General features: G+C 42.7%; 1 protein-coding gene across 1 annotated transcript; it reads left to right on the top strand.

Annotated features, from left to right (window-relative positions):
* The first annotated feature begins 179 nt into the window (after window positions 1-179).
* Window positions 180-22,857, top strand: TWSG1 (twisted gastrulation BMP signaling modulator 1). The gene is made up of 5 exons (XM_082499371.1): window positions 180-274; window positions 2,575-2,740; window positions 9,575-9,674; window positions 14,082-14,348; window positions 22,469-22,857. The coding sequence occupies exons 2-5, from the start codon at window positions 2,618-2,620 to the stop codon at window positions 22,648-22,650; spliced, it is 672 nt and encodes a 223-aa protein (XP_082355497.1). The 5' UTR covers window positions 180-274; window positions 2,575-2,617; the 3' UTR covers window positions 22,651-22,857.
* Window positions 22,858-27,977: the final 5,120 nt, after the last annotated feature.

The raw sequence follows: 27,977 nt of genomic DNA, 5'->3' as shown, positions 1-27,977 counted from the left end.
CTCCCTCCCCGCGCTGCTCCGCCCGCCGGGGCGGGGGGTCCCGGGTCGAGCTGCCGCCGCCGCCGCCGCCGCCGGCGGGGGGAGGGTCCTGGCGCCTGACGGTGCCCCGAGGCGGGGCGATGCGAGGCCGCGCCGCCGCCTCCCTCCGCGCTGCCTGCGGCCGAGGGGGGGAGCAGCGGGCCGAGGCGCGCGGTTGCTGCCTCTGCCGCCGCCGCCTCCGGAGCAGCGAGAGCCGCCGGCGGAGCGCGGGGTACCCGGCCCGCGGCCCCGTCCGGTGAGCCAGTCCGCCGGCGGAGCGGGGAGGGGGGTTGGGATGGGAAACGCCGGCGGGATGGAGCTGGTGGCCGGGGAGGAGGAGGAGGAGGAGGAGGCGGTGGCGGCGGCGGGGCCGCGGCAGCTTCTTTGTGGAAGGAAAGTTTCGGTGCGGCTCGGCGGAGCCTGCCTGCCGGAGGAGGAGGAGGAGGAGGAGGCCGGCCCCCCCCCGCCCCCTCCGCCGCCGGGAGAGGCGGCTTTCGGCGGCGCTCCCCGTGCGGGGCCCCGCCTGCCCCGGGCAGCTTCGGCGGGGGGGCGGAGTGGGGGGTCAGGGGGGTGCGCTCCCTGTCAGCGGGCCCCGGGCAGTGCCATCTTTGGGGCCCGGGCCTCGCGGGGGGGGGAGGGGGAAGCCGAATGCGGGTTGATCGGCTGGGGGTGGTGGTGGGGAGGGTTCTGGGGTGTTTTTCTTTCCGCCCCGGGTGCAAGTCCGCCGGTGAGGGAGAGCGGTGCTGAGCCGGGGCCGGGGGGGAGCCGGTGCCGCCGGGACGGGCTGCGGGAGCGGACGGGGAGGGGGGGAGGGGCAGGAGTCGTACTCCGGGGGGGGGGAGCATGGGGGGAGATGCCGGATAAAAGTCTGGGGAAGCAACGGTCGGTGAAACGAGAATAAAGGGATGGGGGGAGCCTGGGGAGAAGGGGAGGCGGTCAGCCCGGGGCGGCAGCGCATCCGAGCGGGCTGGGCTGGGCTGCTCGGGGAGACGGCATCGCTCCGGCTCCTGTTTGCTCGGGAGCCTTATCGATAGCACCGCCGAGCACGGCCCGGAGTCGAAACGGTTCGGTGCGGTGTTAAAACACGCCTGGATCGCCCGTGGTGCCAAGCACGGTGTTTGCCCGGGCTCCTGCGCCTGCCCCACCGCAGCGCAGCGCAGCGCCCGCCGGGTTCGGGATCGGACCGCTTCTAGTCGAAGGGAAACTGTTTGCCCTGGGTAGCAGGGGGAGCAGGCGGTGACACCCCCTCCCACCCCCCTCCTTCTGAGGGGAAAGCTCTCATGTTCGCCTTACGTGCCCCCCGGGTGTCGCCGGGGGGTCGTCCTTCCCCCCTCTCCCCGCCCCAGTCCTGCTTGGGTGGGGATGGTGGTGCACCCAACGGGGACGGATCCAGAAGCCTTTAATAACCGTTGTAAGAAAGATTAATCTGACACGGGCTTTAAGTATCCCGATCATGCCTTATTTATGTGTTGGCTTGTTTTTCTGCTTTTTTTTGTGTTTGGATGTTGCTAATTGAGGGGGTGGATTTTTTTTTTTTTTTAGTTCGTAAAGCAGAAAAAACATTTCTAGATACAGAAAGAAAGAAATCCAGCACCCCATTAGCATTTTTTCCCTCTTATGAGAACAATACAGGCTCACTGTAAGCTTGCCCAAACATGGGCTGCCTTTTATTACATGTTGGTACGGTGCCTAGTGCAATAGGGTCTTCTTTTGACTGGGTTCACATGCTAAGCGCAAGCAAGAACTCACTGGCTCACCAACCATCATCCTATATTTGTAAGAAATACCACCTGCCGAGATGCTGGGTTTTCACAAAGGGAGAAAGGTGGAATGCTTTGAACAAACCCAGTTTTTCTGTCTGTTTGAAGTAGCAGATGCTCATCTCCGGTTGACTGCAGTCACTTGCTGTGGCTCTTGAAAGTTGCGTTGTTCAAAGTCTGGTACTTTTTTACCATTGGTGGCTGTAATTTAAAAAAAAAAAAAAAAAAAAAAAAAAAAAAAAACAAGATAACAACAACTTTGTTATTGAATTGAAAGCCTGTGTGACATTCTGTTGGTATGAAAAAAACTGTCTGCATCAAAGGTGACACGGCAACTGACCTTACACTTGTTGTAAAAAGGTTACTGTATAGCTTTGGTCCTACACACCTGTGTGTATCATTAGCCTGAGGAGATACTACATGTAACCTGTCTGCTTTATGCATTTACAGAATTAGGTCTTCGTTGGTGGATTTTCTCTTCTGAGGCATTTTTTTATTGTCAGTATTTATACGATATCATATTTGATATTGCAAACTCGAGATTGTTCACCTTGAGTTTATTGCAGTTTTAATCCAAAGGTGCAGTAACAGAAAGCTTCAAACAAGCAAGTTTGCTGGGGGAGGAGGGGTTGGTTTTGTTGTTCAGCACCCCAATTTGACCTTTTTTTTTTTCTTCTTTTTTTTTTTTTTTTTTTCCAAAAAATGTGAATCTCCTTTGAAGGAATTGCAAGGGGGACGGGAAGTAGGGTTTAACTTTTTTCCCAATAGCCTTTTCAGTTGCTGGGTTTTATTTCAGTGCTGGTCGCAGTACTTGTGAAGATTGCCCACCTGCAGGAAACATGAGGTCGCAGTACGTCACAGCGCCCACAGTCACTCTCCTCCTGTTCCTGCTGTGGGTCCAGTCGTCAACAGGCTGCAATAAGGCACTCTGTGCTAGCGATGTCAGTAAATGCCTGATACAGGTATGAGTCGTGTTTCCTTTATTTGCTTTCAAGCATTTAAGAAACAGTTCTGAAGCTGTGTCTTTAAAAGATCCAGCGATACAAGTAACCAGCGTTTTCTGTTAAATAATGGGTCTTTTTAAAAAGAAGTTAATTATGGTCTCCTGCACATCTAAATGCAGATTAATGACCATTTTATAGGTAAGTGCATGTGTATATGGGCATGTTCCTTTTTTTAATGGAAACAATTTCAAATCAAGGATTAGGATTGCTGGGTTATAGTTAAAGCCAATACCAGTCACGCTGTTAGACTTCAGTCTCTTTCTTCTTTATTAGTGATCTTCTGAACAAGCAGCAATTTAAAACAGACATTTTATTAGAAAGATTTCTGTGGGCAACAGTTGGGTTTTTTTAAAGACACCTGCAATACCTGCAGTTCAAATGTGCTTACAGTGTTCCCATATCTGTCTGAGATGTTCTGTGTATCTGTTCCCCTTCACTTGCAATCTGTCCGCTTTCTTCAATCTCCCTGCCCATGCGAAGGGTCAGTAGTTGATGCCTGCTGCTATCTATAACATCAGATTTTTACAGTCAATGAAAAGATGCCTAAAACCTCACATCAGAGAATTAACATGAGTAGAGACCTAACTTGTCTTAGAGCCCTGAGGTGCATTTGGAAAAGTTTTCTGATCGGGGGGGACCTATGGCTGCTAATGGTAGCGAGCAAGCTCTGAAAGCACGCGCGTCTACCTTTAAAAAAAAAAAAAAAACAACAAAAAACAACCCAACAAAAACTCATGTGTTGAACTGGTAGGCAATGGATGTTAAACTCAAATCCAGCCGCTGCTTGTGACTCACTGTGCGTCTGTCCGCACAGTGAAAGAAACGTTCTGAAACCAGGTTCCTCTTCTTATAGCAGGAGTTAAGAGGCATGGACTGCAGCAGAATGAAAGCACCTTCTGTAGCAGAATTGTAAGGAGTTCTGGTATCTACCAAGTCTTTATTTACTGCTGGTATACTGAGCATGCTTCTTGACTCCATATTGAAAAAGGAGCCATCACATGGTCAGTTGCAGCTTCCTTAAAAGAAACCATTGCTTACTGCTTCTTTGTAGACTGGAAATGAAAAACCAGAGAGCACAAATATCGTATGTGTTAGTGAGCTTACTGTAAATGTATGATCACAGTCTGAAAAGTGATGCAGAAGTGGCATGAAGCATTTCCATGTTTACTTCATTTCATTGACTTCCATATAAAATTTGTCTGGTTTACAAATAAAAATACTTGCCAGATTCACAAATCGTCCTGTGGAATGAAGACTGACTGTAGGCTAAACTATATTCTCTCTGGCTTCTGCACTGCCATTGCTTTAAAAAAATCCAAATGGTGCTTCTCCTATCCCCACCATCGTCTTGTGGAGTTGTTGAATACAGGAGCAAGAAAGAGGCTTTTGACTTTTACTGTTTCAAAGACAAGGCCAGTGTTTTTGTTGGCACGTTGGGCATTGTGCACTGTGACAAACAAGTTCCTTCTGTTGCATTTTTTCAAATCCTCTCTAGCCTTGAAGCCTTTAAAAAGTGAGATGCTAGTTTGGCATTGGAAGTACAAGGCAGTTAAACAGCAAAGGCAGTGGTACAGATTTGTTGAATCGGGGGAAAGCTGTTGGTCCAGATGAAGGGAAAACAGGGAAGATTTATTGTCTCCTTTTCCTGTGCTGCTGATGGAGTCCACCATCCATGAAACGACAGACATCTTCCCAAGTAACCACTTAATTTTTATTAAGTCATGCTTGAGACACCCAGCGTTTAAACTTTATTTTTATGAGCTAGTCTGAATACAGTTCAGCCGGGGAGAAGTGGAGCTAATGCTGCTGGAGTCCTTACTTGGCTGGGAATAAGACAACTGAGGTTCAGCACTGCATGGAGGTGGCTCTCACGACTGTGCTTTACTTGGATTATGTGAGCATCTCTGTAGCGACACAGCCCTGTGCGTGCAGAGAGACCCCTTTACTGCTTTACTTGTTGTAGGTGTGTTCTCTCTTACTTTGTACAGGTGATGTGAAATCCCTTTTTAAAGCATTTCCCTAAAATCAAAATCGTATGCAATTCTCCAAGACCCTAAAGTAACTCAGACCATGTGAGTTGTGTACAATTACGGGGGAATGCTGCTGTTCATTTTCACCGTCTGGCTGCTCTCTGCCTGGGAACAGGCCTGACATACCAGTTAGTATTCATTCTTTATAGAAGAACAGATCAGGTCAGACTAGTCTGATTGTGAATATGAAGACTCCTAAAGCTTTGGCTTAAAGCAATTGTCATCTTTTTTCTTGGCTTTTTTTTTTTTTTTAAATCTTGAGTGCTGTTGTGGCAGAAGCACTGCGCTGGTATGTGAAGTGTGTGTTATTTCTTGGGTAGGTATACAAGTAGAGTATATCCGTGTATTGTTTTTCTCCCCTCTCAGCTCTTCTGGAGAAATCTGAACTTAAAAATAAAACACTGTGTTGAGTGAGTTTGCTTGACTATCACATGACATTTTTCCCTAGCCTATTTTCATAACTGTTGTAGTGTGGCAAAATCCATGGCTTGAAACCAAGATAATGTCACTCGGAGACAGCTAAGGGAGCAAACAGAATGTGAATGTTTGTCATCTGCATCTGCGTGCAGAAAGTGAGGCTGCCTGTCTTAGAGACATAATGAGACAAAAGACCTGCTCTCTCAAAAAGCATATGGCTAACATAAATATTTTTGCCAGCAGGGCTAGAAGTCAGCACAGTCATTACTGCCACTCCTTAGGAGCTGCTCTGCTTAAGGGTGGTCCCTACGTAAATATTTATTTTGTTAGATCCAGAACAGAGCATGAGATCAACAACTCGCATGCATTCAGCTTTCCTTTTACATCTTGAGGCTCTAGCTTCATTGGGGCTCTCGTAGTCTACTTCTTGTTTTTCTGTAAGCAAAGACCTGTAAGAAAATAGCTTGAGGCATCTCTCTGCATAAGCTTAGCCTTCGCAAGAAAAACTTTGTGGCTTCCTGTAGTTGTTGAAGAAGTTGTGGATAAGAGTTGGGAGCGTAGGCGGAGTGGGACCACAAAATTAGTTCCCTTGAAGGCTTTAGACGTAGTTCCTTTCTGTGTCCCTGGGATTGGGGCACTGAAGTCAATAGCTGACTGTTACCTTGCTTTTCAGGTAGGCCACCGAGCCCTGGTTGCGCATGGCGTGCATGTTGCAGTATTTATTCTAGCACATCTGCTGTAGGCTTGGACGCATGGGTTGTTTTGATGTTTCCATGTGTGGAGGAGATGAGAAGGTCAGTTACGCTGGCTGGGCGGAGCAGAGGCGTATATTGTGTCCTTGCAACATGGAGGAAATCCTTGAAGGCAGTAACCTCTAGGATGGGACGTTCCCACAATTGTTCGTAGCAAACGGGTTTGAGGCGAGTCCCAGGCTGGCTCTGGCGGCGCAGAGCTACCTGCAGTAGTCAGGCTTGGGTGGTACGGCCGTGTTGTGCTGGACGCCGAGCTTTGCTGTTTCATCTGCAACAGCTCTTTAAACTACTGCTGTTATGTAGGAAACAAACGGTGCTGTAGTTCAGGCGTGGATTTCAGATCTTTCTAAAGAGGGATTGTTTTCTGGAGAATACAGAGTTTTCTCCCCCTGACACTACATGTCTGCATTCACCTTGGCTGGTGCAGTATCGTTCCAATTGAAGTCTCTCTTCATCTTTTTCTTCACCTCCTCTTAATTTTGTGTACAAACTTGTCAGCTTGAAAGGATTTCCAAGACTTTTTAGCCCCGTGGTATGAAATAAACACCACTCCTTAACTTCAGGGCTTAGGCATCTAAAAATTACTTTTAGTGTGTATGTTGTAGCTGTAGTACGTTAACACATTTGGGTTAACAAAACAGTTCTGGCTAGTTTGCTTCCAGGAGATTTTCTGTTATTAAACTGTTCTAGGAAAAAACATTAGCTCTTTTTCTTTCACTCCCCCTTCCAGTTAGCAGAGATGTTGCCAATGCCTTCAGGTCCTGTTTCTCACTGCACGGAGAAAATAGTCTCTGTCGTTTCAAGGAAGCTTTGAAAAATGCAGATGTTAAATACCTTGTAAAAAATCTTTATTTGCTCTCTGGAGCAGAAGTATCTTTATTGTACGAACATGCCTGCTTCCTATTTAATGCTGTATTTTTAGACTGAGAGGCTTATTTCTTGCCCAGCAAAATACATTCCCCGATGCACCTTCAGTAGTTGAGCTTGGGAAATTGCCAAGTTGACTTATGAGTAATATTTTCTTCCACTGACGCCTCACCACCCCCAGCTATCAACAAGGAACGTTTCTCATTCTGCCTCACTTCACCCACGTCTCATGTAAGCATTCTTTTAAAAAGATGTATCCTGCACAAGTATCCAATGCGGATGAGTCAGGCAGAAGGACTCAAGAGTGGTTAAGGAAACCATGTACGTGCAAACACATATGTGGAAAAACATACAGTTATTGCCCTGAAGAGACAGTCGAACTGTGAGAAGGAGGGAGCTGGAGAACTGTGCAGAAGACTAATCAGGTTGCTCTTTCCTCCCTCTCCAAGATAAAAAAAAAGTAAAACGTAAAAATGGAAAACAAAATAGAGAAATTACACTGTTCATAAGCCCTTCCTATAAAAAGAAAGTTGTTAAAATATTGGTAGGTATAGTGATGCTATCCCAAGCTAGTGCTTACACGTATCGAAGATAAGCAGATTTTTTTTTTATTACATTGCAAATGTATAATTTAAGGTTACGTTTAATTCAGTGAGAGTACTCTTCTCTTAGATTCACACAGTGCAATCTATAAAACTGAAACAACTTAAATTTAGTGAATTTCCTGGCTTTACTTCATACTTTACATTTAATAGTTCATGGAGAATCGCTTCCTCCCCCATATTGGCTTGTCGGTGTTGCAATGTCTTTAATAAGTATGAAGTTGTTTGCCCAGTTTTACTGTTAAAGAACAACTATATAAGATATTTTTTTAATGCCAATATGTATCAATGCTGTTCTCTGGACAAGGTAACAGTATGTTACTCATGGTTGTTTTTAAAGTTGTTTTATTCAGGCTTTTTATTCTCAAGGCTGACACAATCTGTTTATCAAACGGTAAGATAAATATTTTAGAAATGCGTCATTCATTCGCATAAGTCATCTTTCTAAGTTTGTGGTGTCTCCTCTTGTGGAAAAAATTGTATATTTTATTAATGAGCCTGTTTTTCATCTTTCACTTGGAAACAGCATAGTAATAGGTGACATTAATAAACTGAGGATGAAAAAGTAAAAAATCTTGGTAGTTTTCCACTCTAAATAAAAATTCAAGACTTACTAAGACTGCGTGTTGCAGAAATGCATGTGGAGCAGAAGTTCACGCTCGATCACTCAGCAGGGCGAACAGTTCACATTAAACTCTGCAGGCAACAGCGTTTCTCAGCATTACGTAGAAAACATAATAGTTTGTGAATTTGGTTTCTTTGCTGGCTTCAAGGTTTCTGATCTGCTGTGAAGTGAATGGAAAAATAACGCGTCAATGAATTTGTACTGCTTTAATACAGTGTAGCACGTTTGCAGCGGGTTTGGGAGTTTGTTCAGTTTTAGTCCAGAACTGGGAGCCTTGAAGCTTCGTTCGCTTCAAGATCAAAGAGCGGGGATGGGCATCATTTCCCCGGTCCAGTGCGTAGCAGAGATTTACCGATGGCTCTTCCAGTAAAGCTGGGGGTGGGAAGGATCCTGTGGTCAGTGTTTCCAGTAATGGGATTTTATTTTCTCACCAGTTGTGCGTAATGTCATAGTTAGACAGACGTCATCAAAACCAAATTCTCAGGACAACCAAATGCGACTTCTTGACTTTGCACTAGACCATGATTCAAGCCCATATATTATTGTCATGTAGCCACAGTCCTTCAGCCAAACTGTAATCGCTAGCGCGGATTTGAGCTAGAGGGAAGGAGACCGCCTGATTTTCAGATTTCCTTCACCCGTGTAGGTGGTTTCCATGCCGCAAGGTCCCCAAGTGTATGTCTTCAGCAGGATTGTTAAACATGTGCTTTCAGGTTTCAGTAATTGGAAGTGAACGGTTTGTCTTCTTGCTTCCATGCCTTTTGCATTTTTCTAGCTTAATAACAGTTAAAGAAAAAATGCATATGCCTACCATTTCACTTCCTAGAGGCTCCAGAAGTGTTGGAAGTATTCCAAGGTGTCATTTTGGGAGGGGAGAAGGGAGGGGGTTGTTTTCATAATAACAAAAATGAATCAGCTGGACCAGGAGAGGGGTCACTAATATTGCAAATGGAGAGCAATGTGTAACACGCATTCAGATGTGGTCTGATGACTTAACTGAGTAAGTTCCTTTTAGAATGCACAAATAGGTATGATGGTAGACATTGTGTATCTTCTTAACTATGCACATACGGCTTATAGTAACTTCCTTTTTTAGCTAAATTATAACATACGCGCACTATTTATATAAAAAGAAACATCCATCTTTGAATTTCCTGTTGTGATGGGAAGACATTCAAAGAACTTGTAGGCATACACAGAAGTGCACACACCTTTCCCATGAATAGGATTCTTTTCTCTTTTAAATGCTGACTTAAGATTTGTCTTTAGAATGTCACCTTTAAAAAAAAAAAAACAAACCAACCAAACTTGCAAAAGATCCTTTTGTAAACTAAGATCAGTTCTTTGGCTGGAACTATTTTACCGTTTACTCACTGTATTAGTGTACTAAGCTTTTTTAATGCCTTAATTTGAGTTGTGGCTTGAGGAAGAATCGCTCTGCTGTGTTAGCGTTTTACATCTGGGATCGCTGCGGTGTAACGAGTTTCTGTTGTTTTCAGGAGCTGTGTCAGTGCCGTCCTGGGGAAGGGAACTGTTCCTGCTGTAAGGAGTGCATGCTCTGCCTGGGCACACTTTGGGACGAGTGCTGTGACTGTGTTGGTAAGTTTGCATTTCTTTGGGATTTTCTTCTTTTTGTTTTTAAATTGCTTCCTTCTGCCACATGCTGAGCTCACAGTCTTATAATAGAAGCAAAACATGGGGACAGAATCTGTGCTTTAAACATCTTGCAGCTCGTTCTGTGGGTACTGAATAAATTGCTGTGGGGAACCAAATATTTGAAGGCTGTATCTGCTCGATGGAATGGGGGGTGGCGGTAGTCCAGATTTTGCTTGGTTAATGTCATAACTGACTGCTAATTTTGTCTCTAAAACATAAACTTCTTTTTGAATTGTCATCTTGAAGAAACTAAACAGCACCTGCTTCATGGGGCTGGATGCTGTATGGAGGTTTCTGACTGTACACTGTTGACAGATACTGCACAGGGTCAATTTTAGGTTTGAGTTGCCTTCTGATTCCTTGGGACTAGTAGTAAATATTGATGGCCCCATGTTTTCATTGTTCTTTTATTTGCAAAAACAGCTCTTCAGAGTGTAAGAAAGACGCGTAAAAGTTCTTACTGTGGGATTATGGCGTACAAGTATCTAAAGGGTGGGTTGAAGAAGGATGGAGCCAGGCTCTTTTCAATGGTTCCCAGTAACAGGACGAGGGGCAATGGGCACAAGTTAGAACACAGGAAGTTCCGTTCAAATACACGGAAACAGTTCTTTACAGTGAGGGTGACAGAGCACTGGCACAGGCTGCCCAGGGAGGTTGTGGAGTCCCCTTCTCTGGAGATTTTCAAGACCCGCCTGGATGCAGTCCTGAGTAATGTGCTCTGGGCAATCCTGCTTTAGCAGGGGAGTTGGACTAGATGATCTCTAGAGGTCCCTTCCAACTCTGATGATTCTGTGATTCTGTGATTGGATGATAGTCTTAACAAGAACAGCAGTACTACTAACAGGTAGTGTTCAGAGTGCCCAGATGTTTGCAAGTGAATGCTGCCTCTGCTTAAGGAGGATGTATTCGAGTTCTGTCTCTTGTTTTAAATGTATAGAAAGCTTCATCCTCCTGTGGTTGTGGGAAGTCTCCCTCTGCTGCCATTCAAAGTCCTTCTGGCTTCCATGAAAAGGGTGCATCTTGAGTATTGTAGCTGCTCTCAGCTTCTCTGGCTGGTTGGGTCTTCTCTGAATTCATGAAGATGGTTAGCGTCAAAATGCTGCTTTTCAGTGCAGTCCATTGCTTCTCCTGTTCCATCATGATGTGAATATGCTTTCTGACATCCTGCTTTTTGCTCGGTTCTGGATAGCTTACCTTTGCTTTACTGTCTTTCAGTAAGCAGTGGAGTGGCGTGGTCCTGCACATGCGTGATTCTTCCCAGTGGCATAAAGTATTTTCAGCCCCTGCACCTGTGGAGGATGTACATTTAGAAAGAGGCCCTACAGTTCGTTTTTTCTGTTTGAACTTGGGCTCCTTGAAAAGTGGAAAAAAAAAAAATGTATCTACTTTTCCCCCATCCCCTTTGCCTTTCCAATGTCTTCTTGGTTTTTGTAACATAATATTAAAGTGCGCTGTTGTCATACTCAGTCGTAGGGATGAGGAATAAGATAGTTGGTTATTTCCCTAGTTCAGAACCATTATCTGCTGCAGAAAGCAAGCCATAGTGTGCCAATCTCCTCTAGGTAGAGGAAGAACCCACCTCTTGAGATTGCGAAGAAGAAAATGGAAGTCCACACATAGGGTGGGTTTTCTTTTCTTTTTTTTCTGAATCTGCAAATTACTCACTGTTCTGCTGCTCTTTCCTATGGTGTTATCCAGGAGAGAAGTTAACGAGGTTTCAAGTTCAGTTTCCTAGTACTGAGTAAACTAAAATATCTCCTGATAGTTCTGTGGGTGCCTCAGACCTTGTTGGTTCTATGGTATGGTCCTATTCTTCTCTTCAGTGTAGGGTCATCCTTGCTGTGGCCTTATTCAAATGAGGAAACAAGAGTTCGTGCCATATCCAGCTTCCTGGAGACAGTTCTTTGCCGATACTTGAGCTGATATTTAAGTCTCTTTCTAAGCTGATCATGTGTAAGGTAAAAGCAGATAGGTTGTCATGTCTTTCATGTCGTGTCTGCTATGAGGTCAGGAATTGCCTCCTACCCTCCAGCACTAACTTTACTGATGCTCAGTTGATGCCCTGTGTTTTGTGTGGACGTCCTCTTCCTTCTCTGACAGGAAAAAATACTCTGGAGGAGGTAGAACAGCAACAGGTTTCTCTTTCCTCTGTTTTTCTAAGCTTTGTGAGTTAAGCTCTTCTCGTCCCTCATGGAAAGGCTTGTCTGCATCCGTGATTTCAATAGCCCATTTCTGCATCTTCTCATCCATTCCAAAACAGTAATGTAGGCATGTTTTTTCCTTACCAGTTGCTCCTAAGTTAAGCTTTTTTATTTTTGTTTTAACCAAAGCTACTATTTTATAATTATAATATATAATTATTATAATTAAAATACTTTAAAAAATAGTAAAAGGGAAGGATCTTTGGAATGAGCAGTTACCTATTAAACTATGAGCGATGGTTTCGTGGTACCATCATAAGGTAATATTTTCATACTGCATTGATATTCACACAAACTTGTACACATTCTGCAATTACTTAATAAACAATCTGGATGTTATTTTTTTTCCTGTGTGTCCCTCTTAACAGTGAAATTTATTTTCTGAATCCAGCCTGACAGAGGGGGCCTCTAGAAAGGCTCACTGGTTTCATTTCGCAACATTAATACAATGACATCAACTCAAGTATACATCTTGTGATGTATCTGTATGAAACTCTTACCTGGTTTTATGTCTTCCTAATTAATTTTTGTGGGGGCATCCTTTATTACAATTGTATGGTGAATATTCCAAGTGCTTACTAAAAGGTGATAATGCAGGGATAGAATTTTTTTTATTAAAGCGGTCAGACCAAGAACATCTGTGAAGAACAAACCTAGTTGAGAGGACTAGGAAAATAGTTGTTTATGGTAGGAAGTTTGTGTAAGTAGAATTTTTTAGTGTGACCTGATGTTGTTTGGAGGAGAGGCTTAGTTTTTTTCCAATACTTTGCTGACCTTTTTAAAGGAGCAGGTTATCTTGTGTTGTTCCTATTATTAAATGCTGGTCATGCTAACCGCTTGCTTAAGATTTGCCAGATCTCATGCTAATCGTCGTGGATGAACTTCACTCTGTTTTGTTCATTATGAAAATCCATCTACTTAGATTGAAAAGATGGTGGTTTTGTATAAGGCTGTAGTTAAACATGATTTCTGAAGCTGGAGTCCTAATGTATCTGCAAGGCAGGAGATGCTTCTCTGGTTCTGCGAGGCAGGTAGACTTTGAACATTTATGGCCCGCATTGCTTTGGTACTTGAAGGATTGGTGTGCTTTGCAGCTGTAGCTGTCTAACACTGTGTCTGTGAAACTACCCAAAACAATACCCAGATGTACATGAGGAAAATGGATTTGTCTGTCTCTTGCCAGGTGACTTCTAATAGTGTTTTATGGCTTCTGGGTTTAAATACCTATGCAGATACAACTTTTCTTTTTTTAGTCTTGGTTACTTCAATGTTCAGATTAAATCAAAATACCCTTCAGTTTCATTGCTCGTAATAAATGTTAGTGTTTACATGGTTAATGAAAAAAATTACCTGCATTGCACATCACAAAAACATTTAGTAGGAAGTGGCAAAGAGAAAAATATTACAAGGTTTAAAAAAAAAGATACCACAAAAGGCGTTGAAGAATAGGGAAGAGGTAACCTGGAAATAAGCATTTTACCTGTAGTGGCCCCTCCAACTAAGTAGCAAACAGAGGTTCATCTCAGCTGTCTCTAAGCAAGTAAAGTAAACTCTTTAAAGGTAAAGCAGACTCTTGCTCCCTCCTGATAGTGATCTTTGCACCTCTGGCAGACAACTAAAAAGATCTAATGCACTGCTGCAGCAGGTGAGATCAAATACTTGAATTGTGATCAAAAGTTTCATGTACCTCAGGACTTGTCAAGATACTATCTTCGTTCAGTCATAAGCTTTCATTCCAGATTTATGCTAATATCGATTATACTGTGCTTTGTCTCTTTTCTCAGGGGAGACAAACCCTTCCTTGAACTCTTCATATTCTGAACTGTAATGCTAGCATAAAAAGGGAAGCGAAGTGCTGTTTAGATGAGGTTTTTCTTTTCACTTGGATCTCACAAGTCATAGGTGTGTTTTGTGGAACTCTGCAGAGATCTGAAACCTGCTGTTATGGAAAGCTCGTCCTGCTGTATTTGTTGACACTTCTGCTATCGAGCTAAGAGTGGGATATATATGAAAGAGCTCTGTTCTGCTTAGTAAAAAAAAAAAAAAAGAAAAAAAAAAAAGGCAATTTTGATTTTCTGAATATTCCTGCCTGTTTCAAGGAGAAAAGTTTAGGGAGTTTCATGTAAGTTACTGTTTCATTCCTCTGCAGGTATGTGCAATCCTCGCAATTACAGTGACACACCTCCAACATCCAAGAGCACTGTTGAGGAGTTGCACGAACCAATTCCTTCACTTTTCCGGGCCCTGACAGAAGGGGATACTCAGCTGAACTGGAATATCGTTTCCTTCCCTGTGGCAGAAGAACTGTCACACCACGAGAACCTCGTTTCCTTTTTAGAAACAGTGAACCAACCACAGCATCAGAACGTATCTGTCCCAAGCAACAATGTCCACACACCTTACTCTAGTGACAAAGGTAATGAGTATAGTGTCTAAATTCCTAGCGCTTCCTCTTGTCTCTTCCAGGAGCCTTCTCGGTGCATATTCTGTGCTTGTCTGTGCTCGCTTCTTCTTTTCCTGTAAAAAAGTGTGAAAAGTTCAGTTTAATTTTGAGCATGACATAACAAAAGGAGTGAGGCAAAAGTATTGAGGACCATGGAAGACGGTGTTAAAGTGTGTGTTAATCTTAGGAGATGCTGAACCACATGAGTTTGTTATCTCTGTTATTCCTCCTGTGGCATGAGGCAGTTTGTTTACGTAATTTCATGTGCACTGGCACGGTATGTTCTTTGACTTTGAAGCACTTACCTGTAGCTTAGGAGACAGCACAGACCAAAAACTGAATCCAACTCATGTGTCAGTGCAGAGGTAGGCAACTGGAATGCATGGCTTCAGAAGTTTGAGAAAGCCACATGCCATGAACCATTGTATCTGCAGTAGATGTTTATTTCTTTTGTCTGTGCTGGCATAATTTGAACTCTTTACAAGGATGGTTTATAGGAGATCCAGGATTAATAGTAAACCTGAGTAAGTTTAGCATAATAGCTCTTTATGTTGAGGAGGGATATGTGACAGACAGTCTTAAAAATAAGCACTTTAGGGGTGGGGGTTCAATTTATGGACTCGTGCCTCTTTTTTTTTTTTTTATCAAGTTTTTTATATTCTCACCTTCAGTTTAGAGGACAGACTTCAGAATATTGTTTGCTGGGAGGGGGGAAGATGAGAATTTTGAGGTAGTGATAACAGTGGCATAAGAAAAATACTCTCTGCTTCTTAGTTTCCATACTAAACCTGAAATACTTTCCCCAGCAAATTATTACATCAGACTTAAAAGAATCTCATAAGCAGTTCATAGTGAAACTGCTGCTTAACAGGGAAAAAAGAGCATCTGATTTGTTTTATTAGTGTAATTAATGCTTTGCTTCCTTCCCAACCCACACTTTAAGTATTCATAACCCCAATAACCCCATATGTTGCTGTTGTGATGACTCTTTTATCTTATCAATGAAAGATACCCTAATTGATGGACACGCTGCTTTTCCATACCATTGTGAACCTTTGACCTAGTTAAGTTTCTGAGTAGGACTGCTGTTGATTAAATGGGACCATAATGGCAACTTTTCTAATTTCCTTTGGTTAAGGCACGTTAGAAAAATAAATTAATTCCAGAACTGGGAAACCAGATGGTCAGAAAGCATCTCATTCATATGTCTTTGACGTTATTAAAACGCTTGCTCGCCAATATGAGAGTGATGCAGGAAGCCATCTTAAATGGCAAGCCACAAAAAGCCCTGTGTGCAAACACTACAGTATTTAAAGATGTAAATTATACTTGGGGGGGTAAAAAAAATATGCTTAGAACAATCTTGAATATATCCCACTGTACTTAGGTACTGCAGCCCAGATGGCTGTTCCCTGACAGTCCTTTACTACCATACCAACAGGATGGGCTAATGATAGTTTTGGATTAAACTTGGAACTTGAATTGCATCTCAAGGGTGTGGAGGAGTTTTGAGTTTAACAACACAGACAAATACATAACACTGCAATTTCTTCTTAGTCAAGTCTCCTTCATTTCATTTACTAAGAACATATTAGAGATTAGGCTGAGAGAGCTTTCACTGGAATGACGACAGTCCAAAAACAACAGTTATATTTGGAAATAGTTACCAAATGCCACTGGTTTTCAGGCTTCAGTAGACACTTAGAACAGAAATAAATGTCAGAGCTGTTCTTGTAATCATTGACTATGCTTCCTCCATCTTAGTGATGAGTGAAGAAGTGGAAAAGGTAGAAAATGGCTTTCAACATCCTATACTTTAAGTATCTAAATATGTAAGCCTGTTGAGGAGTCTCTCCTTTCTTGGTCACAATGTAGATAACTTTCTAGTGCTCTGCTTTTTCAGAAGTCATGTTAAAGTTTGCTTATAAAAGCATGGATGGTTTGAGCATTGAGAACAGGAGAAGGTGAAAAGAAAAGTTGGCTGCTGGCCTTGGTCAGTTTGTGTTTATTTTGGTGGAAGCAAGGACAACTGGGAAATTGTACCTCTTGTGTTGGATGTTGTGTGAGCCATGGGGTGGCATTGTTTTTAATACTTTTTTGATGAGTTCATTGGGGAAGCAGTAACCAAAAAGTGGAGGGGTAGTAGGTCAAGGGCTAAAGAGCCTTGTGAGCATGGGCGCAGAGAGGGAGCCCAGGAAGTTGCTGGAGTCTGATGGCTTCTGCCCGTGTAAAGTTCAGTCACACAATCAAGTCACAGTGGTTTAACGAGGTAGCGTGTGTTAGAAGAACCACTGAAAGAGAGTGTGGGTCTGTGCATGTCTCTGTGTGCATGCTCAGTTGCAGTCAATACAAGCATAGCCTGCAGTGGAAGAAACTGAAGACCACCTCTTTACCCTTTCCTTCTCCCCAAACCTGTTGCTATGCTTAAGGGCAGATCTTGCAAATAGATATGTCCTTAAGGTGACTCGCTAAGCAGTTGTCTTCAACACCATGACGTTCAGGGATTTGAAAGAATATTCATGTGAGCAGGAACATGGATACTTTATATTTTCTTTATGGCGCTGTGCCTTCTCCATTTTGTGGTTCTTCTGTGGTTCCTTGCATGCTTCACTCCAACACGGTGTGCTGGCAGCAGCCTATTGCATTGCCTGTAAATGGACAGAGGCTAATGAGAGGTAGATTTTGGTAAGGGGACAGTTGACTCTGTGCTGTCTTCTGGAATACATCCCAAAATTTGGAAAGGCTCTGCCTACAACTACCTCTTGACATGGCTGTGTAACACAGTTCTGATTTTAGTTTCAACGTGCGTTCACGCAGGGATCACTGTTAAGCTGGTCCAGGGTGCCAGCCTTGCTCGATGCAGTTCTGGGTGAGCGCCAGGAAAAGCAGCACCAGCCACGGGAACCCACGAGCTTTGTGCCTGAGTGGCCTGAAGCCACTGGCCCCGGGAGGGCGGCTGTAGATCCGGGACGTGGGGTGCGTGGGATATAAAGCATTCCTTTCTCGCCCCAGCCTACTGCGAGCCCAGCCGCCAGACCTTGAACTTCCCTGTTATTATCTTAATGAATGTCTCCCCTTTCCTCCTGTGAATTGGCTTTTAACGTTTTCAGCTGCCAAAGTATGTGCGCACTGCTGGAGCTGCTGTAGTTCTTTGTATCGGTAGTTTCTGGCATTTGAGCCGCTACTTCAGAGAAGACTGCGATTATTATTAATCTAGAGCTACATTTATACTTAATTCTTTTTGCTCTACTTTTAGCTGATACCCTCAGAGCTCTGAAGTGCGAGTTCAGATATTTAAATAAGCTTAATTGTTTCAGATGATGACAGGATGTTGGCGAGAGAGAGAGGGGAACTAGATAATCTTTTGGCAACTGATGAAACAAAATCTGTGTTGTAGTTAAGGGTTTCTGACTTATGCTGCTTGATGACACCGGGGATGGTGTCTGCACTGCGCTTCCGCTCCCCTCCAGTGCCAGCCAGGTAGAGGAGAGCTAGAAATCCAGTAAAGTAGCATCTGCCTCTGTAGGTACTCTAGGAAGATATTTTTTTTTAATGTTTCTTTTTACAAGTTCTGATTGGCATAAAATGGTATGGCTGCTGGATGGACGGTTACCTTTTTAAAGTACTTTTAGAGCTACCGATAAACAGACCAGAAGATAATTGAACTTACATAGCACCTTTAACTTCAAACGTGGCATACAAAGAATTGTCATCAACTGGGAGAGTTTTTTTCATCTTGTAGATAGGCATTTTTCCTTAACTTACAAGAACTGAATTGTTCTATGTTTTTCACATTGCTAAATTCCTCCGTACTGCACCAATACAGATCTCACTTGCAGTACAGACAGTGTCATAGCAAAGCCTGATAGAAACATGAGTCCATTTCTTCTGGTCATTTTGAATTTAGACTTGATCGTTATTTCTCCTACATAGCATCTGTTAAATATGAACTGGGCGGGGGGTGGGAGGGGGAAGGTGAGCAACTCATGTTCTGGAAAAAAATAAATGCGGCTGCATCCTTCTCCCTCCCTGCACCCCTAGTCCCCTAGTCTGTAGTCCTTACTGTGTGAAAATTGGCAAAATGCAAATGAAAGAGCTGTTACTGCCCTAAGTAACATCCTTTTTATCTACACTGAGGGAGCCAAGTGATGACTATGTAATTAGGTTTGTGAAACAATTTAAATACTCTCCCGCTCCCAACTGAGCCTGTAGGTATGTATTTTTTTCCCCTGTGTAACTTTGTTTCTGCAGCCAATAAAGAGGGATTTAATGCTTGAGGTGAGGAACTCTCCGCTTTCGGTAATTCAGCCTCTACACGGGCACACAGACATTGCTGGGGAGGAGACCAGGAGTGTCCTGTGATGAACAAAGTCGGAACACCGTGGCCAATCTGACTTGTTCAGACCTGGCAAGTCTCTGAGCGTGTGAGACTTCAGAAATGGTTTGGTAGCATATACAAGGAGCATGTCCTCCAGCTGCTTACAAGAGCTACTGGGAACCAGCCAGATCTACTGCTGGCTCTGGCTTGCCCTGTACAGTCTGTCCTCTCCCCTTCACAGCAGTTTTGGACTGGTCCTCTAGGATCTAATCCTTTTGGCTTGTGTGCAGGTGGAGATAAACTTTCTTCTCCACTCTCCAGTCAGTCAAGATTAATATCCTTGGTTGCTGCTGCCACCTTAATAAGCTTGAGGTCTGGCTTTGGTTCCCATTTTGGTCCTGGGAGAGTGGTCAGGGAGACCAGTCTCTCCAGTCTCACAGGACTTGACTGCTGTCATCTGGTTTGGCCAGTATTATGGGCCTGGTCCTGCTTGTCCTCTGGCCTCCTTTCCCCCAATAGGTGTCTTCACTCCCTCGGTTCAGTGTCATTGATCTTTACATCCTAGAAATCACAAGCTCTTCTTCCACAAGAGGTTTATTTCACGTTTCAGCAGACATTAGCTGATGAACTGGGCTTCTCCAGGACTTCTGAACTGGTACTAACACAGATGAGGCTGTCACGGAAGAGGTTATCATGAAGGTGAATACAGATGTCTCCTAACAGAGAGGGGCTGGTCACTCCCTGGTGTAAGGACAGTCTGTAAGCGGTGGGACCAACTAGCCCACCTCAGAGTGTGCACAACTTTCCTGACAAGCTTTCCTAACCTACTGTAGGCTTTCCTTTGTGTGTTGCAAGTCAGTGAAGTGATCAACATGATCGCAGCAAGCACTTCTGGCAACCCTTTGGAGAGGACTCTGTTTTCTTGAAAGAGTTGTTCCACTAGAGTTGTTCCTCTAGAGCAAGCCATGAGTCATTTTGCCTTTTCAAGCTGATGCAGAGACTAGGGCAGTCAGGTGGAGATGGCATCTCAAAATCTGATTTTGCAGCAAGAAATCTTTCTGGATTAGCCAGGATTGCCTGTTTCGAGGCAGAAGTTTTGTGCCTCCGGCTGATGCCTTCTAAGACTAACCCTACCTATGGCATTTAAGGTCAAACTTGAGAAGAAAACTACTAAACTACTAAAAAGTTATCAGAGGAGTGAATTGGGATTAAGCCAGACGGTACAAAGAATACCCTTAGAGAGGCTTCTGTAAGGTGCCTGTGCTTGCACGCCAGCAGCGAACTGGATGACTGACGGGACACTCATCAGTGCTTAGCTTTCGTAATGAATGCTGTCTGGAGACTCATGTCTACTTTCTCACATCCTACCCTTCCACTGAAAACCTCCTGTGACGAGAGAGTGGGACAGATACCTGGGAGTGTTTGGACCTCCTGGGAATGGATGAGTGTGCTCCTTCCTGGGACCCTGGCAGTCTGAGCTTTTTGAGCTGGTGACGAAATGTAGCCAAGTCCTTGTGCATTCTCTAGAAGAAGATGAAGCTGCTGTACGGCCTCTGGGTAGATTCTTGCCTTTGAGACTGTGGTGGCTGCATCTCCCTGCCACTTTTCAGCTTTGGTTGAGCACTTTAGATGTATACCTGGCTGGTCACTCTTTGCACGTGGTACCATAGCCTATGCTTCTGTTTTGCTCTTTCCTCCTCTTCTCTGTGAATAGTGTCCTTACTAAAGCTGTAGATATGTTGGTTGTGTTTAGGTGGAGATTTTGTTCTCTGGGAATTCTCCTCCTCTGATTGCTGTGCCTCAGGCTTTATTATAAGGGGTCATAGAAATAGAAGTGCCAAGAATGGGCCAGGACTTACACAGCCAAAGTGTATTTTGTTGACATTCCCAATACTACTTCAGGTACTCCAAGATTTCTTGGACAACTGCAGCTTTACTCACAGCACAGCTTTTCTGGGAGCAGAAAACTGCTTCAGCTGTGGGTTTGCACTTCCACCCCAAGATCCTTATTGCCTGTTGCACTGTGTATAGTGTCTCCAAGACGTGTGCATCAGTTCAGCACCTGAATACGGCAGTGACAGTGAATACTCTTTTGCTTTCAGTGGGCTGGCAGCATGTCCTGTGACCCTCTTGCAGCTGTTTAGGTAGTAGTAAAATAGTTTTGACAGTGGTCAGGGCTCCCTCATATGTGTTTTAACAAATTATAATTCTTAAAAGGGTAGGCAGGGTTTCCAGATGTCAAGGAGGAGGATGTGTCCCCAGAAAAGCTGTTGGGTACATTGTGCTCTCCTGTATGTTGTGTTGTCCCTTGTCACGTGCTCAAAAGCATGGGCACCACAGAGATCATCTATTGCTGACATTGGGAAAACCAACTGCATAGATCTGATGACTTGTAAGGTGATGGAGACCCTTGCTGGCCTCAACTCACCTTTGGACCTCACCTAAGAGCTTGCCATGAGATGTGCATATTAGTGAGGCTGCTAATCTATGGGGCACCAATATTTTGAAGGGGAGGTTCTGATGCACTTCAGCTTCCCAAGACTTGCTCACAGATAAGAGATTGAATAAATGCTGTGGTTAACTACACTACTCTGAGAGTCCTTTGGTTACTCACCCTTCTCTGTATCTCCATAATCATACAAAAAAAAAAAAAAACCCACAACCCACTGTCATGATTTACCATTTACATTTGGATTACATTTTTCTAATCCATGTTGGAATGTAGGTCAGTGTGTTTCTCCTGGATCCACGTACCATAAGTAGTAATAGGCTAGAAAGCTCCTTGACGTCTCCCACTCACAAATCTGTCTCATGTGTGCGAGTGAGACATTCGCAGGCAGCTTTCAGTTATGCTTTTCCCCAAAGTGTGCCAAGTTACACTGGGGGTAAATGTGATGCTATCAAGGTCCTTTGGAGGATGAACAGGTATGGTGTAATCACCCAGTCAGCACAGAGAAAGTTGGTAGAATCTGTCAGCTTGAAGTAGAAGTAGACTGGGGAGGGATGTTTTTGTTTTATAGTTGTGGTGAATGCCTCAGCTTCAGTTTGAGGTTGCAACACGAAACTTCAAGTAATTGCATGGATGTTAGAAGAATAAAGTCAACACTTAGGCAGAAGGGGTTTGTTAATCTTAGCAGTAAAGCTGGTGGTGCTGCTAAAAAAAGAAGAAAACAGTGTGCAGTTTCAAGTTGAGGAAAACAGGATTCTCTAGCTCTGTGATTTAATGTGGCTGAAGAATACTGTGGAGCTTGGGAGGGAGAGAAGGAAACGTTTACACTTAAATAAGTGGGTTTTGGTGTTTTTTAAATAACTTCTCTAAACCTGAAGTTTTTCATGATAGTGGTATCTTGATATTACCTTCAGAGGACATGTGCCTGCTTGTTATTTTGTCGTAGCCCATCCTTATACTTTAGAAGGTATCCCTCATAACTGGGGGACAAAACCCAAAAACATTCTTGCCTGTGACTATGTAAGTAAATTAATCCAGATGGAGAACAGACAACAGGTTGAGTTGTAGACACTGAAAACTTGAAGTTGATAGTTTGAACAGACAACAGGTTGAGTTGTAGACACTGAAAACTTGAAGTTGATAGTTTGTACCTTGGCTCTCTGCCTCTTCGCTCTGCTTTCACTATCACCTTTTTTTTCCTTATGCCTCATAGTCGTGACGATTTGCAGTCCTACTTCAAAAGCTGCACATTTAATTAATTTTTAACTAACTTTAAAAATATTTTAAGACCTTTTAAACCAAATTTTTTCCCCCCTCTTGGTTTAGAACACATGTGTACTGTGGTGTATTTTGATGACTGCATGTCAATACATCAGTGCAAGATCTCTTGCGAGTCCATGGGAGCTTCCAAATACCGATGGTTTCACAACGCCTGCTGTGAGTGTATTGGGCCAGAATGCATCGACTATGGCAGTAAAACTGTAAAATGTATGAACTGCATGTTTTGAAGCAGGAAAATTGTAATATAGCAATACTGAGGCCAAAATAATCTCTCTCTGTTAAAGAGATGGGGATTGCAAATACTGCGTTTTGGTGGAGTGCCTACTGGTTGCAATTAAGTGTACCTGGTTGAAAAAAAAGATGTATAAAATCTGAAAACTTTTTGTTTCTTTTTTTTTTTAACTCATGTAAGCAAGTCTAACTAGTAGAAGTTTCAACACTATGTTTTAAGTTTATTTTTCTTTATTTCTGCTCAAGTGGTACAGCCATGCTCATCCTTGCTGTTCTGATTGTTTTCCTTTGATTTGAAAGTGTTGACTATACTGGTTTTCAGAATGTAGTACTATATCTTGTAGTTTAGAGTAGGGAAACCTTAAGAATATGCTAATGAGATTTCCATCATCCAAGTTCAACAAATAATTAAATGGCTGCTAGGTTGGAGGGGGGTGGTTGTTCTCTAGGGGCTGTTTTTTTGGTTTTAATTTCTGGTTTTGTTTTTCAACTTTATTACCTTCCAGTTTATGAGCTTAGCCTTCTATTGTGAAAATGGTATTTGGGGAAAAAGAAAAATCCGTGCTTTCTCTTCAAGTTCAACACATGGGCTGTCATGGATAAAATCCTAACTTCTTAGAAGGGCTGCCCAACAAAACACTATGTATGGGACACTTTTCTTCCAAGTTTCATTTGCCCTGCTCTTGTAAGTACATTGGGGCCTATGTTGCATAATTTATATCTTAGAAAAAATATATCTTTTCAGTCTTCTCTTAGATGCTATAATACAGCTGTAAGTGCAGTTGCATCTCCCTCCTTTTGCACTGTTCTCTAGGGTTGCTTACTCCCGGAACGTTCAGTAAAGGAAACATGAAAGGTTATTATGGATTTAGTGACTAAATGAATAAAGAAGAATGAAATGACATGAACAAGCAAGTGGTACAGGGCTACCAGTTGAGCAGCTGGCAGCAGGCATGTTTCCATTTAGTAGTTTGGTGTGCATATTTATTCCAAAACATAATTATTTCTTCTCCCCCCCCCCCGAAATGTTGTCACCGAAGAAGGGAAGATGTGGCTGCAAAGGCAAAATTAGGATGTTCTGAGTTCAGAACACTGTCCATTTTTCTAAGTAAGGGTTTTGATAAGTTAACAGTTACATAGCAGTTACTATGACCCAGTTAGGGCTCCACTGATAATGGTACTAAGTACAAGAATAAAGTGTATGAGTAGTTAATGATCAGCTTTTGGTATTTATAATGATGAATGTTTTAACTCCTTGAAAAAAAAAAAAAATTATGCATATATGCATATGCACACACAAAAAAATAATTTGACTATTCATGTTTCTCTCACTAACCTCAGTCTAGAGGGATTAAACTGTTTTCTAGTCATATATGTCTATCTGTACCATGTACAAATGAAAGCAGTCAGTTTAAATTGATTTTGTTGAAAAGTTTGCCTGAATGTTTTTTTTCATTTTTTCTCATGATACAGTTCTTTCAATAAGATGAAATAATAATAAAAAAGTATACTCTTGTGAAATAACATTACTTCCTTCCATCTCTTCAGTTATAAAGAAGTACTTGAAATATGAATTTTTATTGTTTTGAATGTGGATAATGGAATACTTTCATACTTTCAACTTGCAATTAAGTGATAAAAAATCATAGATGTGAATAGAAAATCTTAGCTTATCATGAAGGAGTTTTCTTCCTATATTTGACAATTCACATTATCTTTTCTTCTGCTTGAGTTTCTTAAAGTGAATGGAGAGAAAGAATATGTTAAAGTAGCTGTGACTGTTTTTAGCTGGAGGGTGATGCATCATCATTCTTGACCAAGACAGGAGACCTACAGTAAGCATTGCTACAGGTCATTAGCATGCTTCGGATTCTTGCAATGTTAAATTATTGGAAACGTTATGGTAGTTCAGAATCTTCTTGGGGGGAAAAACAGGGCTGACGTTTCTGGTCAGGCACCTGCTGCCCCGTGGATCTATGACAAAGTCTCCGTTTACATCAGCAGAATTTCACTGCGAGGTCAAGTCAAGGGAACAGCAAGGGTGGAGAGTGGGAGGGAAGGGGGGATTGGCCGAACAGCCATCCAGGGAATACTGCTGGGAACGGCATGAACATGTGAACACAGTTGTCTGTGTAATGGCCTGAGAGTAGGTAGCGAGGATGCACGCTTTCTGTGGCTTCCCTTATTTTTTGTAATTCCTGATGCTGTATAGAGTTTGCTGTAAGCATCATGTGTATGCAAATGTCATACAGCAACATCCAGTGTTATTTTATTAAGATGAGTGTTTTAAAAGGTATTTTAATAAAAAGACATTACTGGTTTGTGTGTTTTCTTTCTCAAGATTTTTTCAAGGCAAATGTTACCAGGAAGCATATTATAAAAGTTACTGATTTAGATGGACGGAGTAATACAGAGAATTAAGTCTTCAGCTGTTTGTGTGGTTTTTTTTTTTTCCAAAACTAAAATTGTAGTTTTGAGGGTTTTTTCTTTACATAAATGAATAAAATAGAAATTTATTAATAGTAAAAACGTTATTTCTGACAAATCTAACTGTTTTGGAAAGTTGTTTATTTAGTCTTACTCATTTTGCAAGAAAAATAATTTATTTTGGGGACCTTTATTTCACCTGTGTCTGGATACCATCAAACCATCGGCTATACAAGTGTTTTAGAATACTTAAGAATGTTTTAAAAACTTTTCTGGCTACAAGTCTTCTCCAGGTAAAGCATCAGCCAGTTTTATCACTGTCCTTTGGGATAGAATTGTAAATCACTGAAGTTAAAGGGAAGCAACAAAGGGAATTCACATACTAAGAAATTATACCAGTCCCTACTCTGTTGGGGTTCTGACCAAGAAGAGGTTGAAAACCTTTTGTTATTCTTTCTCTAAAAGTAGAAGAAGTTTTTGGTAGTTGCTTTGATTTTTTGTTTGGTTTTTTTTGTTTGTTTGTTTGTTTTTCCCCACAGGCACTTGTTGCTCCTAAATTTCAGAAGATTGACACCGTGCAGAGAAAGTGGGTACAATTGCCATAATGTGACATTGCTTTCCTGTCATTGCTTAGGGTTCCTGGCTTGCTTTTGGTACATTTAATGTATTTCACATGTAGTACTTAAAAAATAAATATAAGAACACTTGAGTCTATCTCTAATAACATAGCTATGGTTGCTTCAGTAAACATCCCAAGATTATGGCTACTTTGATACCTGGCTCCCAAGCCTCCCATCCTCCTGGATGGCTGGTCTGGTTTGATGCTTGCTGATGATCACACACTGACACACAGACCCACACAACATGCACACACTCCACTCTCCAGCCACAGGCACCCGAGACACACAGGCCCCTGTGACTTATAGTCCCCTCTCCAGTGGCTGGCACACCTCCATGCACACAGCACAGGGACCTCCCTCACCCAGAAGAGTTTAACGAGGAGACAGCACAGACCATGGTGATGAGGTACCTGCAGGGCATGGCCAGACAGGTGTACTGACTGGCAACCTGTTTGCAGCTGAGTAGCCCATTTTATCTTCTTATCCCTCTTTCTCTCCATATTTGTTCCACCCCAAACAACCTTGATCCCTCCCTTTCCCTGCCTTTCATGCTTCTGCAACAAATCCTCTAATAGGTCTTCTGCCATCCCAAAATGCTCTTCCCCTATGTCCCAGGAGTCTCATACTCCTGTAGGCAGTAAGCCCCATAACTCATAGTGATGGCTGTCATGGGACAGCCCCAGGAGGGGCTCATTTCTTTAGGTACCCTATTGGGGTTCCCCCACCTGCCATTGTGCCCCTGTGCTCTTTCATGCTCGTGGAGAGGAGCATTGATCACATAATGTAACGTTTTGCTGATAATAACGACTGTTGGCTTTTGCAAAAGAAACACCTGTACCAAGATTTGCCATGTGCTCTTGGCGTGACATCTTTCATCAAGTAGTACATCATTAAAATTTGTACTACTCACATAGGAAAATATACTGAGATACAAAACATTGCAAGGAGCAAATCCCTTACAGACAAATCTATCAAAGATGTAAGGCTGTCAAGACCCAAGTTCTCTTATATCCTCTTCATTGCTTAAGAATTTTTAAATTTTCATCTTAATGCAAAGATCTTGGAATGGTGTGACTTCATAGTAGTGCTCATGGGAGTTGTATAGCCAGAGTTCAGTGTCATACAGTTCTTTTGGCTCTGTTCTCCTGCTGTGGGGTACTTCTTACAAATGACGTACGTTTTGCCTCAAAGGCATTAATGAATCTACTACTTCTAGGCTTTCCTTTGTATATCCAGGCTCTCATTATTTCATGTGTGTTTCCGTGTGTGGCCAACAAGTTTCTTTCATGCACCTCTTTATGACTGCTGTATATGCCTTTATTGCTAATGAGAATTACGCAGTGTGTCTAAAGCTATCCCAGAATAGTACAGCCCCTGCAGACTCCCATCTCTCCAAGACAAACTCAACTCCAGAACTGGCTTTCTTGGAAGTAGTAGTATAACTGAGAGGGAATGGGAAAGAATTATTCATTCATTAACACAGCTCTGCATTTTCCCTGTTTTTTTTTTTTTTTTCTGACAAAATGCTCTAAAGCTCCCCTCTGTTATTATTTTATTACATTTATGAGGCTCAGGTACGTCAGCAAGACAGAATTTCAAAGGAGAGACCTGGCCATCTCAGAATCGCTTGACTTTGTCCATAAAGCAGTAAGACTACAGAGTGAACATGGGGCATGGAGGGTGTAAGAAAGTGCCTCAGTCTGTGTAAGTAGGCCTCAGACCACAATGAGTTTTGTAAGTCAGAAGTCATTCAAATGTGTTTCACATGGCAGTAAATTGGTGTAGTCAGCACTGGACACAATCACTTGTTTGTCTTCAAAAATTGGGAGAAGATTCATTCTGGGTTCATTAGCTGATGGGCCCATTGTGCATGAACTTGTGTTGCAACAGCCTCTGATAATACTTATTCTTCAGACTTGGGAGCCTCTGGCAACTGTCACTTCAAGTGGAGATCCTCGCAGGCAATCATCTCAAATTACTACAGGATGTGACTAAAGTAACCTTCCTCTCTTTTTTTGCCAGAAGTAACCTTTGTATAACAAAACCCCCACATTAGCTGTGATCTTAAGTTAAATAAACCAATAAGCCCTTGCTGTTAAGCTGTTTCTTCTGGAGGGAAGTAAATTGGAAGTTGCACGGTTATGTAATATGTTGTGGAGACAATATCTCTGTGCTCCAACACTAATCGGAGTGTTTACAACCCTCCCTTTTGTATTTTCCACTGAATAGCACAAATTCCTGTGGGGGACCTTTTACATTACCACAGGAGGTTGCAC

The sequence above is a fragment of the Vanellus vanellus genome (assembly GCF_965231255.1).
Source record: "Vanellus vanellus genome assembly, chromosome: 2".
NCBI lineage: Eukaryota > Metazoa > Chordata > Aves > Charadriiformes > Charadriidae > Vanellus > Vanellus vanellus.
Note: the sequence above shows the minus strand (reverse complement) of the source record. Positions and strands in the feature narration are given on the sequence as shown.